General features: G+C 49.0%; 1 protein-coding gene across 1 annotated transcript in view; it reads right to left on the reverse strand.

Annotated features, from left to right (window-relative positions):
- The window catches only part of col28a1a (collagen, type XXVIII, alpha 1a), a 321,284-nt gene that overhangs the window by 197,141 nt on the left and 105,570 nt on the right, over positions 1 to 18,573 (reverse strand). The window contains exons 12-13 of the mRNA XM_072509076.1: positions 12,298 to 12,366; positions 4,868 to 4,936 (exon numbers count right to left, since the gene is read on the reverse strand). Of these exons, the coding sequence (XP_072365177.1) occupies positions 4,868 to 4,936; positions 12,298 to 12,366 (138 nt within the window). The remainder of the gene's footprint in view (positions 1 to 4,867; positions 4,937 to 12,297; positions 12,367 to 18,573) is intronic.

Raw genomic sequence — 18,573 nt, forward strand, 5'->3', positions numbered from 1 at the left:
CCCACCACCTTCACCCCAGGGATTTTATGGAACCATGTGATGGAATTTCCAGCTCGCTTGCAGTGATCACCCAAGTGGAAGGTGGAAAGTGCTATCGTGGGCAAGGGTCACACATTGGTAAGTGATATGGAGCACCAGAGCTCATCGCAGAGCCGGTTGTCACATCCTCCATCACATGGAATAGATCCGCTTATACTGCCAACACAGGGCCCACACCCCGTATTCTGGCAGGTATGTATCACAGAGGGGCTTGCAGGCGGGGAGGGGGTTGCGGGCGGAGAGTGCGGGTGTGGGGGAAGAGGTAGTGAGGGGGTGTGGGGTGGGATGTGGTGTCGGTGAGCCTGGCCAGTCTCTGTCCCCGCCTAACCCTCCAGTTGGTTTACCTGGAAGTGATCAGAGCGTTCCTTGCGCGTTTGCCCTGGCACACACATCGTGTGGCCTCCCGTGTCTGCCTGGGTCCCATGTCCTGCCCATCCTCTCCACATCCTGCATCCTCCTTGTTGGACGAGGCCTGGTGTTCCTCCTCCTCCTCCAACACGTTGCCCCTCTGCTGCGCGATGTTGTGTGTGACACAGCAGGCCGCCATGATGTGGATGACCCCCTCAGTGTCATACTGGAGGGCCCCTCCACAGCGGTCCAGGCACCCGAACCGTACCTTCAGGAGGCCAAAGCACCGTTCGATCACGCTCCTGGTCGCTGCATGGACGTCGTTGTAGCGGGTCCCGCATTAGTCTCTAGCCTTGAGATTGGTGTAATCAGCCATGACGGCAGTGGATATCCCCTGTCATCCAGGAGCGAACCCCCCAGTCCAGGGGGGGGGGGGGGGGGGGAGGGGAGGGAGGGGTTGCGCGGCTCGAACATGTCGGGAATCGCCATTGCTGGTTGAATTCCAATATCCTGGTGCCTGTCCCTGATGTCAGGGGTACCGTCGGCTGGCACTGCCCTTGCCAGGGGTACGTTCCGTGGCCCCTGATCCATGGCCCTGTAGGTGTTACTGTGGGCGTTGCGCAGTGTGGGTCGCCGGCGGGTGACAGCCGGGTAAGGGGGGGGTGGCGGAGGGTGGGGTGGGGGGGGATTGAGGGCACCCATAAGGCCAGTGTCACTCTGCACAACCAGGGGACAAGGTGGGTGGTCAGCGGGTTGCGCAGAAAGATGACAACCCTCCAGGCTGTAGTCATGGCGGTCTGGGATGTTATTTTCTGTGTTGTGGCCATAGTACAGAGAACATCTAGTTCTTTGACGAGGAAGATGATTTATTAACAAGATGAATACATGGAAAGCTACTTATAGGGCGACTATCCTCTTGTACGTCTTACTACCAATTGCCGAATCTCTCAAGTCACATGATGGTTCTCTATTGCCACCTGTTGGTTGGAGGTCGTACCGATAACAATATACATTGATAGACAACTATATACATTGATGTGCACATGCATATCACCACACGGTGGTGGACACCAGCCCAGTCCCGTGGGGGGTCACTTGGCCTGTTCTCCCGTTACTCCCCGTCCACCAACCCTGGCAGCAACACCCCCCCACCCCCCACCCACCCCAGCCAGTCTGGTCAGTGTCCGGCTCGGCAGCCCATAGTCGCTCCTGTCTGTGTCCTACCTCCTCTCTCTCTCCCTCATCAGCTACGACGTTGATTTTTTACAAGCACAAGTGAACCACGCCGTCGGGAACTCGGTCCGTCGGAGGAGGACAATTGCGGAGGCCCCGGAGAATACCGGGTCGGGCCTGCTAATGACACGCATTTACACCGCTTTCAAATTGTGATGTCAAATTAGCGCCCGCTGCGATTTTGGCGTTGGAACCCATTCTCCGCCCAATCGCGCTTCCCAATTTTGGCGTTGGAGAATCAAAGAACAAAGAAAAGTACCGCACTGATACAGGCCCTTCGGCCCTCCAAGCCCGTGCCGACCATGCTGCCCTTCTAAACTAAAATCTTCTACACTTCCGAGGTCCATATCCCTCTATTCCCATCCTATTCATGCATTTGTCAAGATGCCCCTTAAACATCACTATCGTCCCTGCTTCCACCACCTCCAGCGAGTTCCAGGCACCCACTACCCTCTGTGTAAAAAAACTTGCCTCGTACATCTCCTCTAAACCTTTCCCCTCGCACCTTAAACATATGCCCTCTAGTAATTGACTCCTCTACCCTGGGAAAAAGTCTCTGCCTATTCACTCTGTCTATGCCCCTCATAATTTTGTATACCTCTATCAGGTCATCACTCAACCTCCTTCATTCCAGTGAGAACAAACCAAGTTTATTCAACCTCTCCTCATAGCTAATGTCCTCCAGACCAGGCAACATCCTGGTAAATCTCTTCTGCACCCTCTCTAAAGCCTCCCCATCCTTCTGGTAGTGTGGTGACCAGAATTGAACACTAAACTCCAAGTGTGCCCTAACTAAGGTCCTATATAGCTGCAACATGACTTGCCAATTTTTATACTCAATGCCCCGGCCAATGAAGACAAGCATGCCGAATGCCTTCTTGACTACCTTCTCCACCTGTGTTGCCCCTTTCAGTGACCTGTGGACCTGTATCTAGATCTCTCTGACTGTCAATACTCTTGAGTGTTCTACCATTCACTGTATATTCCCTACCTGTATTAGACCTTCCAAAATGCATTATCTCACATTTGTCCGGATTAAACTCCATCTGACATCTCTCCGCCCAAGTCTCCAAACGATCTAAATTGCGCCCCAAATATGCACAGGTAAGAAACAATAAGGGGAAGAAGAAATTGGTGGAAGTCGTCTGTCGGCCCAAAATAGTGGCTATATTATAGGACGGAGAATAAATCAGGAGATAATGAGGCCAGGTTAAAAAAGGCACTGCATTAATCATGGGTGACTTTAATCTTCAAGCGGATTGGGAAGATCAAATTGGCAGAGGTAACCATGCAGAAGAATTCATAGCGTGTATTCAGGACAGTTTCTTTGCACAATATGGGTGTGATTCTCCCAAAATATTTCTAAGTTCATTTGTGGTGGGTTTCTCTGGGAGTGTCCCGCCGGCTCTGCCTAAAGTTCCCCACCGCTGTTCAATGACACTTAGTCCAGAGAAGGTTCACTAGGTTGGTCCTGCGTATGGAGGGATTTTTTTTATGAGGAGGGTTTGAATAGGTTGGAATTGTACTCATCGGAGTTTAGAAGAATGAGAGGCGACCTTATTAAGACATAGAGGATTCTCAGGGGGCCTGACAGGGTAGATGCTGAGAGGCTTGTTTTGAATCTCGGACCAGATTCTCAGAGTAAGTTCAAGACAGAGATGAAGAAAAACTGCTTCTCTGAGAGGGTAGTGAATCTGTGGAATTCTTTACCGTAGAGAGCTGTAGAGGCTTGATCGTTAAGTATGTTCACGGCTGAGATAGACAGATTTTTAATCAGTAAGGGAATCAAGGGCTATGCGGATAAGGCGGGAAAGTGGATTATCACATCAGATCAGTCATGATCCCATTGGATGGTGGAGCAGGCTCCATGAGTTGAATGGCCTACTTCTGCTCCTATGTCTTATGGCCTTATGATGACAGTACCAGCAAGTCAGCTAAATACATTATTGTCTCCAGCATTTTTTGTTTTCATTTTATATGAAGTATATCAGTGTACTGTTTGCAGGAGGTGGTACTGACATTGAGTGTCACATCCTTCATCAATAGGACTGCAACTTGGTGTCGAACAAAATTCAGCGACCTCACCAGGGCACGCAGGCAAGGCAACCCACTAGACTCCCTTCCTTTTCTTATCTGTCCATTCTACACAACACACTCTGTGCCTCCTTAAAGCAATAACTGCACAATTAACCCATCACAATGCACTTTTGTAAAATGAAAATGAAAATCGCTTATTGTCACGAGTAGGCTTCAATGAAGTTACTGAAAAGCCCCTAGTCACCACATTCCGGCGCCTGTTCGGGGAGGCTGGTACAGGAATTGAACCGTGCTGCTGGCCTGCCTTGGTCTGCTTTAAAAGCCAGCAATTTAGCCCAGTGAGCTAAACCAGCCCCTAGAGATAGCTTTAGCTTGGCATCATACACTTGCTTCCTCACACCTAGGCAGCAGAAATGATACAGTGTTACTGAGGATGTGGAACTGGCTGATGCACAGAGCGCAAGTGATCTCAAAAGGTACAGAGAAGTGGGTGAGGATGTGCCGTCTTCCCAATGAAGGATAAGGAGAAGGCTGCATCAGTGAAACGCATGGGTACTTGCCTGAAAACAAGGATGTTTCAGATACGGTTATTACTAAATGTAGGTCTTAAAGTTAACCTCAGAGGATGTACAACAATTAACAGGTGTAGCTCAAAATCTACAGTTCTACTTTGGAGTGACCTCTTGGAAGCTTTGTCTTCATTGCAGAAACCAATCTGTAAATTTAACAGCACATCTCTATTCCAGAAAATAAAATATTTGCACATTTAGGATGAGATCTGCCAGCTGGCCCCGCTGACTACACGTCCCCACCGCTGGTTTCCCAGCAGCACGGGGTGAATTCAATGGGAAATCTCCTTGACAGCAGCAGGACCAGCAGGTGCTGTCGCCAGCCAATGACAGGCCACCTCCCGTCACCGAGAAACATGCTGCAAGGAGGCGAGAGAACCTTCCACTTAAAATCTGAAATTCTCAGTTTTGTATTTCTCATGCCCATCTTTCAACTGCTATCAGATTCAAAGTTCATTATTTCCACGCAGTTTGTAAATTAATGATAAATGAGAAAAGCTGAACATTAACAGGCTAAAGTGTAAATGCAAAAAAGCACAACAATAAGCTTCAGTATTTTGGAGTTTCTGGAGTAACATATAAAGTGATTTAATAATTACACTATGTTTTTATGTTTTAAAAAGTAATTTAAAATTTCCTACAGGGAATCCAGGTTCTCCAATTCCAGCAGAACCAGAGGGACCAGTACTTCCTTGTGAGCCTTTTTCACCCTAAGGACAAAAAGACATTTCATTCAGTTAGTCTTATTTTTCAAGGATTGAAATATATCAGAGAAATTCATAGATAAAATTTCAAGAAATAAATGAGTTATTTGTCTGGGGTTTTCCCTAAATTATTTCAAACGCATGTTCTACAACTTACAAAAGAAATTTGTCAAACACATTTTTACCAACAGAAGAAACTTTGTATTCAGAGAAGATTATTACGATATGTTATCATCGTCTCAACAATGGGGTAGATTTTTGGTTTGGCTGCATGGGCAGTAATATCTGATCAGAACGCCCATCCATTATAGAATTTCATCCAATTTTTAATCTATTGCAAAGAAACATCCATAGAATTACTTAGACTATCCTGCACATAAACAGGCCTTTTGGTCCAACCAGTCCGAGACTGCATTTATGCGCCTCTCTTTGCATCCTTCCTCATCTGCTCATCAGCACATTATATTTCCAACTCTCTCACATGGTTATCTAGCTTCCCCTTAAAGGCATCTATACTATTCACCTTAAGTACTCCCTGTGATGAAAAAATAAGGAATTACATTTATAGTATATTCCATTTATTGTAACATATTCCATATTCTGAAAACTCCCTAAGTAACAACGTTTTTTTAATGTATTTGCCATTTGATTTTTTCGTGACAATATTATACTGATGACCTCTAATTTATATCAGTCAGATGTAAGAGTATAAGCACAAAGGAACATAGGGAGAGGAGAATGCCATTCAGCCCCCTGAGCCTGTTCACAATTCAGTTAGATCATGGCTGCCCAGTATCTTAACTTGATCGACCTATTTTGATTTCATAACCATTAATACCTTTGCCTAACAAAAAACTATCAATCGCACTTTTAAAATGTTTGATTAACCTCACCTCAATAGCATGTTGAGGGAGAGAGTTCCAGACTTCCTTTCTGTAAAGAAGATTATCCTGCCATCAACCCTGAATTGTAATTTTATGGTTATACAACCTAGTTCTCTGCAGTCTCCAACTAGTGACAGTGGGCGAGACAGTGGGAAAGGATTATAAGTGTGGTAGTTGGGTGCTTCCCAATGGCTGACCTGGCGAGACCGCCACCGGTATCTAACGCCAATTAGGGCCGATAACGATGCCCCATGAGCTTTATATCAGAAGTGACTGGCCCATCAGCTGGTTCGCCTGGACCACGCCCGGCAGCTCCCCACTGGTCCAATGTGGATAAGGTGGTCAAGAAGGCATATGGCTTGCTGGCCTTCATCGGTCGGGGCATTGAATATAAAAATTGGCAAGTCATGTTGCAGCTGTACAGGACCTTAGTTAGGGCTCATTTGGAATATTGTGTACAATTCTAGTCGCCACACTAACAGAAGAATGTGGATGCTTTGGGGAGGGTACAGAAGTGGTTTACTAGAATGTTGCCTGGTATGAAGAGCATTATCTATGAGGAGAGGTTAGTTAAACTCAGTCTGTTCTCACTGGTTTTGTTTTTTTACACAGAGGGGGGTAAATATATGGAACGCGCTGCCTGGGGAGGTGGTGGGAGCAGGTACAATAACAGCATTTAAGGGGCATCTAGACAAATATATGAATAGGGTGGGAATGGAAGGATACAGACTCCATAATTGCATACGGTTTTAGTTTAGGAAGATACCATGGTCGGTGCTGGCTTGGAGGGCCGAAGGGCCAGTTCCTGTGCTGTATTGTTCTTTGTTCTTTGTTCTAACTCGGGACCTTAAACCGATCCCGCAGAGCAAACCCAGACAGCACGCAACCAGGCCACAGCACAAACCTCCCCATGATTTGGAGGTACCGTAAGAAGCTCACGACCTCCACCGGGCCATGAGTGGTGGTGTCCATGCCATTGCTCAGTCTGTGTGGGCCATGGCTGTGGGCCTTGACAGCATGGCCCGGTTGCTGAGGAACGTGTCTCAGACGCAGGTGGACATTGGTGAGGCACTGCAGAGCATGACCCGGTCATGTCAGGGCATCGCTGAGGGTGTTGAAACCTCCAGATCACTCCAGCTGGCCCTCCATCTCAAGATGACCCTCTGGGCCCGAAGGGCACCATCCGGGAGGAGAGAGAGCCACTGGAGGTCAACCCGGAGTCTCCCTACTGGGTGACTACGGCAGTCACCACCTTTCCCGAGTCCCACCCCTCATGACAGCGGCGCATCTCAGGGTCAGTGGACGGAACAGGGTGACATAGCGAGGCACGTGCCATCAGCAAGTCGGCAGGGGCGCCTCCAGCTCTAGGCCCTCCAGAGGGCACCTGCCAGGGGCTCAAAGGCCCTCCACCTCTGACATGAATCCTGTGGACATAGTGACAGAGCACGGAGGGCTAAGCAGATAGAGGATCACTGAGAGGGCACTGGGAGGGAGGGAGTTGGGGTAACATCATTGGTAGCTCGGACAGTTAGGGTCACCAATGTACACCATTAATGCATGTTACATTTGAGACATGCACAGCCTCTGTCACGTTATTCTGCACGGCGGGCCGGCCTGTAACCCCCTCCCCCAGATGCCCTCTGCATGCACCTGGCCCCATCCCCGCGGCACGGTAGTCCTAGATCTGCCCCCCACCCCCCCCGCCGCCTGGCGACATACCACATGCAGGCGATGGGTGTGAGTGTGCTGTCAGCAGACAGGCAGGAGTCAGATTATGGCATCGAGTGAAGAGCACCAGAACTCAGCTCACAGCAGGTTATCATCACCCTTCGGCACTATATTGGCCCGCTGGCAGTGCCGGCAATGGTCTATCACCCTGTGATGTTATTGCGACCCTGATAGGGTGGAACGGGGGGGGGCTGATGGGGGCGGTGGAGGGTGAGGGCAGGGAATAGGAATGGTTGTGGGGGGGAGGGAGGGAGTGGCGGATCGGGTGGGGGAGGGAGGGGAGAGGATGTTTGGGAAGGAGGGACGGGGTGAGATGACGGACGAAGCCACCTCCTATGAGAAGTGGGTGAGGATGAGGGCCTCTCTGGTCCTCCAGGCTTGCCGGGCCCTCGCTGCGTCCGTCTGTTCTCCACCCTCTGCCTGCTCCCAGGGGTCCTCCACGTGCCCATCCTCCAAACCCTCCTGGTCTGGCTCCTCCTTGTCCTCTCCCCTTAGATGAGGCCGCATGTTCCTCCTCCTCCTCCAGCTCCAGCATGTCGTCCCCTGCTGTGCCAGGGTGTGGAGGGCACAGCAGACCCTCACAAAGCGGGTGACCCTCCGGGGGGTGTACTGCAGGGCACCACCTGAGCGGTCGAGACATCGGAACCACATTTTCAGCAGTCCGATGCACCACTCAAGGACAGCCCAGGAGGTCACATAGGCCTCTTTATATCAGGTCTCCACTTCGGTCTCTAGCCTCCTTACTGGCATCATTAGCCAGGACCTCAGCAGGTACCCCTTGACCCCCAAAAGTCAACCAGTACCCTCGAAGATGCCGGGGATCTCCAACTGCCCCCAGGAAGCATGCCCACACGTGCATGATTTTGAGGTGGCGGTCGCATACAAGCTGAATGTTCAGCAAGTGAAACCCCTTCCTGTTAATGAAGGGTGCTCCCGGACTGCCCGGTGCACGCAAGGCAACATGTGTGCCATCCCTTACCCCCTGGACCTGGGGCATTCTGGTGATGGTGGAGAATCCTGTTGCCAGGCATCCCCTTGGGCTTGTTCCAGATCAAAGTGTTATATTGGTATTGTCACTGGACTAGTAATCCAGAGACCCAGGGTAATGCTCTGGGGACCTGGGTTCAAATAATATTGTGGACCCCGCAGCAGCTGCCCTCATGGTGGTGGTGGCAGTCCAGGTGACTGGGAAGTTGGTGGAATTTGAATTCAATTTTTTTTTTTAAATTTAAATTTAGAGTACCCAATTCATTTTTTCCAATTAAGGGGCAATTTAGCGTGGCCAATCCACCTACTCTGCATATCTTTGGTTTGTGGGGGCGAAACCCACGCAAACACGGGGAGAATGTGCAAACTCCACACGGACAGTGACCCAGAGCCGGGATCGAACCTGGGACCTCGGTGCCGTGAGGCTGCAGGGCTAACCCCCTGCGCCACCGTGCTGCCCTTGAATTCAATTGTTTTTAAAATCTGGAATTAAAAGTCCATGAAACCGCTGTCAATTATCGTATAAAAACGTTTAGTTCACTAATGTCCTTTAGGGAAGGAAATCTACCATCCTTACCTGGTCTGGCCTACATGTGACTCCAGACCCACAGCAATGTGGTTGATTCTTAAATGCCCTCAGGGATGGGCAATACATGCTGGCTCAGCCAGCAACGCCCACATCCCATGAACAAATTTTTAAAAATCTATAGTCAGCCACATGGGCAAACAGGGCATCCATGATTTCATGGATGTAATTGCAGTTGTTGGTTGGACTATGCCACACAAGTCCCTGCTCAAGTCCTGGAATAAACCAGAGACATAAAAGTTCAGGGCTGAGGAGACCTTGATGGCCACTGGGAGCGGGTATTCTCCTCCAGGTGGTACCAATTCCGCAAGGATATGGCACAGGTGCTGCACCATCCGCTTGTTGAAGGGGGGCTTCCTGCAGCACATGCTATCCGACATCTCCTCAAACAACCAGTTGTGCCTGCACACCTTGGGCCGACACCGGCCTCCCCCTCGAGGTCTTCCTGGCCTGATGGGCAGCTGGGTCCTCAGGGAGTGGGCGGGTCCCTGCACATGGGCTGCCACCTTGAGCCTCTGTTGATGCTGCTGCCACCACCTTCTCTGGCATCTGGTCACCTGGACTGCCACCACCACCATGAGGGCAGCTGCTGTGGGGTCGGCAATATCATCCATAGTGTGAAATCTGCATGGAGAGGGTGAGAGACCGACAATCAGCAATGGATTCCACCCCACGATCCTCGGATCCTCCAAGTCTCCCACCCTTATCTTCCCTGCCATCCCTCAGGGTGCCACCCAACGAGCCGCTGTGATGGGGGACCACGCCCTGCACATGCAGTCTCGACCGCAGCAAGGGCCTGCACCAGACCCCAGACCCCACCGGGAACATTCCTTGGACTGGGTGCAGGTTCCCTTCCCGATCCACACACTCACCCTCTAGCCGTCGGGATGTCCCCAATGCTGAGGCCCAGCTCTCAGGTGTATGATTGTGGGCTACTGCCTCTGTGGTGTTGATGCCTCCAGTGTTCAGGCAAAGTGTCCAGACCTCACAGTCTGATTGGGATGCTAGGCAGTAACAATTGCCTGCAATATGGCACGTCTACCCATGGGAATCCACTTGGGAGTTGTGAAGTGCTTGTGTAACTAACATTGCCATTTCCCTACTGGCGATAGACTTCAGGGGCGGGATTCTCTGACACCCCGTCGGGTCGGAGAATCGCCGGGGAGCGGCGTGAATCCCACCCCCGCCGGCCGCCGAATTCTCCGGCACCGGAAATTCGGCAGGGGCGGGAATCGCGCCGCGCGGGTCGGCGGGCCCCCTCCCGGCGATTCTCTGGCCCGCAATGGCCCAAAGTCCCGCTGCTGTCATGCCAGTCCCGCCGGCGTGACTCAAACCACCTACCTTACCTGCGGGACTAGCGGCGTGGGCGGGCTCCGGGGTCCGGGGGGGGGTGATCTGGCCCCGGGGGGTGCCCCCACCGTGGTCTGGCCCGCGATCGGGGCCCACCGATCCACGGCGGGGATGTGCCGCGGGGGCACTCTTTTCCTACCGCCTCAGCCACAGCCTCCGCGATGGCCGATGCGGAAGTGACACCCCCCCCTGCGCATGCGCGGGAATGCGGCAGCAGCCACTGACACTCCCGCGCATCGCGGACTTCTGCCGCCCGGCGCAGTCCCTTCGGCCCCGGCTGGCGTGGCGCCAAAGGCCTTTCCCGCCGGCCGGTGGCACGCCAACCACTCCGGCGCGGGCCTAGCCCCTCAAGGTGAGGGCTTGGCCCCTAAAGGTGCAGAGAAATCCGCACCTTTGGGGCAGCCCGACGCCGGAGTGGTTCACGCCACTCCCTCCCGCCGGGAACCAATTAAACAAATACCTGGTGGGAACCAATTAGAATAATCTTTATTAGTTTCACAAGTAGGCTTACATTAACACTGCAGTGAAGTTACTGTGAAAATCCTCTAGTCGCCACACTCCGGCGCCTGTTCGGGTACTCAGAGGGAGAATTCAGAATGTCTAATTTACCTAACAAGCACGTCTTTCGGGACTTGCGGGAGAAAACCGGAGGATCCGGAGGAAACCCACGCAGATAAGGGGAGGACATGCAGACTCCGCACAGACAGTGACCCAAGCCGGGAATTGAACCCGTGTCCCTGGTGCTGAGAAGCAACCGCTGTACTACCATGCAGCCCTTATAGTCACATCCTGCCAATTTGAGTACATATCCAATATCCCTATTATTATCCTACCTCCTACCCATTTCTCAATCCAAATCAATGTTGCCTCCAATTCCAACCTTAATATGATTTATATAATTTGAATTCTGTGTACAGGTTAGATATTTTACTTTCAAAAGTAGGTTGATACCCGAGAGATGGTTTAGAGAAGAGTGACTGGAACTAAGGTTCCTCTAATGAAGAAGGTGAACCCCACCTTTTAAAATGATAAAAGGTGCAATATAATGTAAAACTAAGGGAGCTATTTAACTTTTAACTGGCGCATGCAAGAAAGAAGTCATCATTGAGGCAACTTAATCCAACCCCCCCAACTTTGTCCGCCCCTCCACCAACTGAAATCCTTATCCATGATTTTTGTGATCTCTATACTCAATTATATAACTGGTTTATTTAACTGCTTTCCATTCTCTGCCCTCCACAAACTCAACTTGCTCAAATTTCAATGGCCTGGATTCTGTCAGGCCATGGGGATTTCCTCCACTGGTCAGAGAACTGGCAAGGAACCTTGTCAGTCCCGTGGGGGATGGGGCTGACACAACCAAGTGCCATTCAGGAATTTAGGTGGCCACTCTTAGGCCTTCCCTGTGACTGAGATCCCAGTTGGCAGATTTCCATTGCTGTCTGCACCAGCGGGAGTGGAGGCAGATGGTGGCAATGCATCCACTCGAGGTAGAAGATCATCTTGGAGTTCCTGGACAAAGATGAGTGAAAGTGTGATGGGGATCTGAGGTGGGGGTCTTGGGAGAGAAGTCGGAGGTTTTTTGTTCACAGTAAATATGCTGTTGTTGTGCTAAGCAAGCACAACAGGATCTGGCTAGAAGGTTGGTGGGCTGGAGTCCCAAAATGTCCCTCAAAAGGTAGAGTATTTCTTTGGTACAGCAGGATTGTCTATGATTTCTATACTTTCCTTGTATAACACAAATTGTTGACTTTGTAAGCAAATCTGAGCAATGATAGATTATATACCGCATATATGTTAATTGCAAGTAGAAACAAGGTGCTGCAGATTACCTTTGGGCCAGGGTATCCAATCCCAGGGTCTCCGACTGGACCATGTAAACCAGTAAGGCCACGATCACCCTGCAGAAAATAAAAGTCCCATTAATGCCAAAAAGATTTAACAATGTTACAGATCATTACTCTATCTTATAGCAAAAACCGATGATTAGAAATCCCTGCATATTCACCTCATGGAAAAGCTCAAAGTGGGAATGCACATTGCCTATGCAATAAATGGAGAATGGGCAGGAATTTCTAGCCATTAACTCTCAACAAAAGAACATAAGAACTAGGAGCAGGATTAGGCTATCTGGCCCCTCGAGCCTGCTCCACCATTCAGTAAGATCATGGCTGAACGTTTTGTGGGCTCAGCTCCACTTACCTACCAGCTCACCATAACCCTTAATTCCTTTACTGTTCAAAAATCTATCTACCTTTTATCCTTAAAAACATTCAATGAGGTAGCCTCTACTGTTTCACTGGGCAGGGAATTCCACAGATTCACGACCCTTTGGAAAATGTTCCTCCTCAACTCAGTCTTAAATCTGCTCCCCCTTATTTTGAGGTTATTCCCTTTAGTTCTAGATTCACCCGCCAGTGGAAACAACCTCCCTGCTTCTAAATGATCTATTCCTATGTTTCTATCAGGCCCCCCTCATTCTTCTAAATTCCAATGAGTATAGTCCCAGTCTACTCAGTCTCTCCTCATAAGCCAATCCTCTCAACTCCGGAATCAACCTAGTGAATCTCCTCTGCACCCCCTCCAGTGCCAGTACATTCTTTCTCAAGTAAGGAGACTATAACTGTACACAGTACTCCAGGTATAGCCTCACCAGCACCCTATACAATAGGAACACAACCTCCCTGTTTTTAAACGCCATCCTTCCAGCAATGAAAATTCCATTTGCCTTCTTAATTACCTGCTGCACCTGCAAACCAACTTTTTGCAATTCATGCACAAGGACACCCAAGTCCCTCTGCACAGCAGCAAACAAGCAGTCATACATACATACAAACATACCAATTAGGATCAGGAGTAGGTGATTTGGTTCCTTGAGCCTGCTCCACCATAGCTGATCTGATTGTGACTCGATTCTACTTTCCTGTCTACCGCCTCCCTATAACCTTTGACTCTCTTGTCAATCAAGACTGTATCTAACTCAGCCTTAAAAATATTCAATTACCCTGCCTCCACTGTTCTTTGGGAAAGAAAACACTACAGACCAATGACCCTCTGAGAGAAAATATTTCATCTTTGTCTTACACAGCAGACCCCTTGGGCTGGATTCTCCGATTTGAAGACTAAGTGCTGACGCCGGCGTGGAAACAGTGGCGTTTTACGCCTGAAAAAACGGCGCCAAAGCTGTACCGATCCTCCGACGGTGGGGGGCTAGCAGCCATGCAGCGTAAAGCCCCCAGTTTTACCTGTGGGTCCATGGCCGCACATGAGCATGGCATTGTGGACTGCAGCGGCAGTGGCAACATGGCGGCAGCCGCGTAAGGACCCGGCCTGCCAAAAACTGCCCCCTTTGACCAGCCTCGCCGCCCCCAGACCAACCGCCACCAGTGTCCCCAGCCCACGCCAAAGCCCCCCATTGCCCGCAGAACGGCTCCCACCCAACTGTGGCGGGACCGATCGCTGAACGCGATTGCGGTGTCGGCGACCGGAGAATTCGCCCCTTATTTTTAAACTCTGCTGCCTAGTTCTTGAAACATCCTCTCAGCTCGAATCACTGGCAAATATCCTCTCTGCTGTAACAAAACTTACACAGAATTTGAGGTGGCATCCTGAATTTCAGCTTAATTGAAATGTAATGTAAGTATTTGAGATAATGATTTAAAGAGATTGAAAGCAGAAGGAAAGCCGCAAATGAGCAAAAATATTATGATTGTTACAGATAGTGAGTGAAACTAGTTTGTGTCAAATCAGGAAAAATCATCACCAGATGGGTGAGAGTGGCATAGGGAGGTGGCCAGAAACAATGGTGCAATTTTTCAAAAATATCGTCCTTCTTCAATGGGGGTCAAGGTCTAAGGGGGCTAACTGGACAAAACCTTTCTAACGGAAGGTGAGAGTTATCATTTCTAGCCATATGAGGCAAGGGGGCAACAATCAGTCAGTCAGTGGTGGTGGTTGCAGCTGCATGTCCCAGAAGCATTTCTCACTGATTAACAAAGTACAGCAGAATAAATGCTGGAGGACACAGGCAGGCATGGGCCTGGTGTTATCACTCGGATCAAATTCTAAGGAAATTAAAAATCATATGCTGTTATAGTTTCTTCTTGCAGCACCATTAAAACTGAGTAAGTACAAAACTGTGACACTATTTTTAGATCATATTAGTATCCAAAGAGAAATATACCCAAAGGTCATTCTTCTTCATTCTTTGCTGCGTGTGGGATTTTGTTGCTGTAGGATGGCTGCCATGTTTGCCCATTAAGAAGTCTTACAACACCAGGTTAAAGTCCTACAGGTTTGTTTCAAATCACTAGCTTTCGGAGCACTGCTCCTTCCTCAGGTGAATGAAGAGGTCGGTTCCAGAAACATATATATAGACAAAGTCAAAGATGACAATGCTTTGAATGCGAGCATTTGTAGGTAATTAAGTCTTTACAGATCCAGAGAGAGGGGTAATCCCAGGTTAAAGAGGTGTGAATTGTCTCAAGGCAGGACAGTTGGTAGGGTTTTGCAAGCCCAGGCGAGATGGTGGAGGTTGAATGTAATGCGACATGAATCCAAGGTCCCGGTTGAGGCCGTACTCATTTGTGCGGAACTTGGCGAAAAGTTTCTGTTCGGCGATTCTGCGTTGTTGCGCGTCCTGAAGGCCGCCTTGGAGAACGCTTACCCGGAGATCAGAGGCTGAATGCCCTTGACTGCTGAAGTGTTCCCCGGCTGGAAGGGAACATTCCCTTAGTGTCCAAAATTGCCCTTAGTGTTGGGTGGGGTTACTGGGTTATGGGGATAGGATGGAGGTATGGGCTTGGGTAGGGTGCTCTTTCAAAAAGAGCCGGTGCAGACTCGATGGGTCGACTGGCCTCCTTCTGCACTGTAAATTCTATGATTCTATGATATGATTCCTGCCTGGCGATTGTCGCGCGATGTCCGTTCATCCGTTGTCGCAGCGTCTGCATGGTCTCGCCAATGTACCACGCTTCGGGACATCCTTTCCTGCAGCGTATGATGTAGACAACGTTGGCCAAGTCGCACGAGTATGTACCGCGTACCTGGTGGGTGGTGTTCTCACGTGTAAAGGTGGTACCCATGTCGATGATCTGGCACGTCTTGCAGAAATCGCCATGGCAGTGTTGTGTGGTGTCACGGTTGCTGTTCTGAAGGCTGGGTAGTTTGCTGCAAACAATGGTTTGTTTGAGGTTGTGCAGTTGTTTGAAGGCAAGTACTGGGGGTGTGGGGATGACCTTGGCAAGATGTTCATCTTCATCAATGACATCATTCAGCCTCTGATCTCCGGGTAAGCGTTCTCCAAGGCAGCCTTCAAGACGGCGACTACGCAGAATCGCCGAACAGAAACTTGTATCCAAGTTCCGCACACATGAGAACAGCCTCAACCAGGACCTTGGATTCATGTCTCATTACATTCACCCCCCCACCATCTGGCCTGGGCTTGCGAAATCCAACCAACTGTCCTGGCTTGAGACAATTTGCACCTCTTTAAAATGGGATTACCCCTATCTCTGGATCTGTAAAGACTTAATTACCTACAAATGCTCACATTCAAAGCATTGTCTTGCATTTTGACTTTGTCTGTATATATGTTTCTGGAACCTACCTCTTCATTCACCTGAGGAAGGAGCAGTGCTCCGAAAGCTAGTGATTTGAAACAAACCTGTTGGACTTTAACCTGGTGTTGTAAGACTTCTTACTGTGCTCACCCCAGTCCAACGCTGGCATCTCCACATCATGTATGCCCATGGAACAATAGCCGTTGCACTGACACAACAAGAACTTCATGTGAAGTGTTCTTAAGGAGGCAAATGGCAGTTTTTCTAACTTCCGCCTAATTAATCTATGAGAGAAGTTTAAATCTCCGTTATGTTACACGGATTAACATATCCATCCACTAAATGAAGATTCTCTAGAATCAGCTCAGCTTGCCAAAATGCGATCCACGTTCTTAAGAAAATGATAAAATAGCACAAGTCTGACTATGTAATATAATTGTATCATTCACTGGAAAATGCAGCACTACAATGTGGTTTTTTTTGAGAATGCTATGAGATGTTAAGTTTACAAGTCAAATTGCTGAGCTCTCACAGAGCAACTTTTATTCCAGTCTGGATCATTTGGTATAAAACATTTATCATCAGATTCTAAACTCATTAGTTAGTTGCATTTAAGTCATCCATTCTCTGGCTATAAATAGTTCAGTCAAGAAAAGCTCCGTTCTCTAAGCAAATGGTTGTTTGTCAAATTACACACCTCGGGTAAAGACAAATTATGCACGGTGGCCCAGTGGTTAGGACAGCTGCCTCACAGTACCAGGGAGCGGGTTCGATTCCAGCCCTGGGTGACTGCCTGTGCAGAGTTTGCACTTTCTCCCCAACCAGGTGCTTGGGTCCTCCCACAGTCTAAAGATGTGCAGGTTCGGTGGATGGGCCATGTTAAATTGCCCCTTAGTGTCCAAAGATGTGCAGATTAGGGGTTACAGGGAGGGGGGGGGGGGGGAAATGGGCCTCGGTGGGGGTGCAGACTCGATGGGACGAATGACCTCCTTCTGCGCTGTAGGGTTGCTACAGCTTCTAATTTGCAATGAAGAAACCACCTCATAAAATATGGGCTGAATTATCCTGGTGGGATTGGAGGTGGCAGACCTGAGAAAATAGTGGGCAGCCACATTGGGACTGCTCCCCATCACATTTCTACTTGTGGATATGTTTCCCGGGGGGCGGGGGAAGGGGGGCAGCATATGGATCGACTGCTTGCAGCAAGATTGCGGGCAGCCAATCAGCATATTTAAGGACCTGATTAGGAGCCATTTTAGAACACTTGCTGACATTTTGCCAGTGGCGGAGAAACCACTGCCTGTGGAGACTTCAAGTTTAATGGAGGTGGCCTTCCTGCAGCAATCAGGGGCTAAGGTAGACAGAGGTTTCATGCCCCGTAGAGAGGGCCACGAGGAGCAAAGCTACCTCCTGTGTCCCTCTAATCAAAGGGGTCTTGCGACTTGACACCACTAAAATTTTATTTCAAACTTAACCTCTAAATCTTTCAACTGCCACCACAGTGCCCATCGCTCCTTCTGGGACTGCTGAGGTTTCAGAGCTGTAGCCAATCTGATTGGGTTGCAAGTTTGGAGGCAACCAATTAGGCAGTCACTTTTGGGAATATCACTGCTGGCATTGGGGGCCGAGGACCTCCATTTGGTCCTTATGCCGGCATCCTGAATCTCATGGCAAAATCTTTCCCTATGAGTCAAAGCATGGCTGTACAAAACACACTTCCAACAGGGACATGTTTGCATTGTACGGAGATAACTTACAACTTGACGAGTTTGAAAAAACTTAGGTTATATCATCAATGAAATGGGAAGATTCTTTTTATTTTGCTGCCTTAAGTGAGAGATTCATCTTTAGCCTAATGTGTCAATTTTAATATAGTATCACAATTTATGATTGCAATGAAATGTTCTCTTTAATCTATAGTTCCATCGCCTTATTGTTGAGGGGTTCCATTCTTTTCCATCTCTAAACACCAGTTACCATTCACAAATGTACACAAATGGCAATGCTGATTTCCATGTTAAGCATCTGACTGCATGTCTCCAGGTTTCAGACTAAACTTTGTCATACCCAAAATTTCCAGCTTGATTAACTGTTGTGCATCTTTTCCACTCACACAGTTACAAAGTACACAACTCTGGTCACATTACCAAAATGATATTCATTGCACACTCATGAGCAATACCAAGGAAATAGAGGCATGAATCTTTGCCCATGATATTGCATTTTCATCGCAGCTCCACCAATAGTTTTGAGTGTCCTAGGTGATACAATACTAATTCCTGATTCTAAATTGACTCCGAGGCACTGTAAAGATGGGCTCGTTCCATGAGGTGTACCAGGAATGCCTTAGGATGAGACACCAATCTAGCAAAGCTGGAGTAAAATGCAGGTTAAACACCATAAGCAGCAGGCTATAGACAGAGCAAGGCAATCCCACAACAAATGGATCACAAAAAATATTATATCCCTATCACATCCATTCATGGCTGTTGCGGGGGAAATTTGCATACATCCGTTGTGCTCCCCCAACTCGAAGGTGTACCTGAG

The sequence above is a fragment of the Scyliorhinus torazame genome, chromosome 6 (assembly GCF_047496885.1).
Source record: "Scyliorhinus torazame isolate Kashiwa2021f chromosome 6, sScyTor2.1, whole genome shotgun sequence".
NCBI classification, from domain to species: Eukaryota; Metazoa; Chordata; class Chondrichthyes; order Carcharhiniformes; family Scyliorhinidae; genus Scyliorhinus; species Scyliorhinus torazame.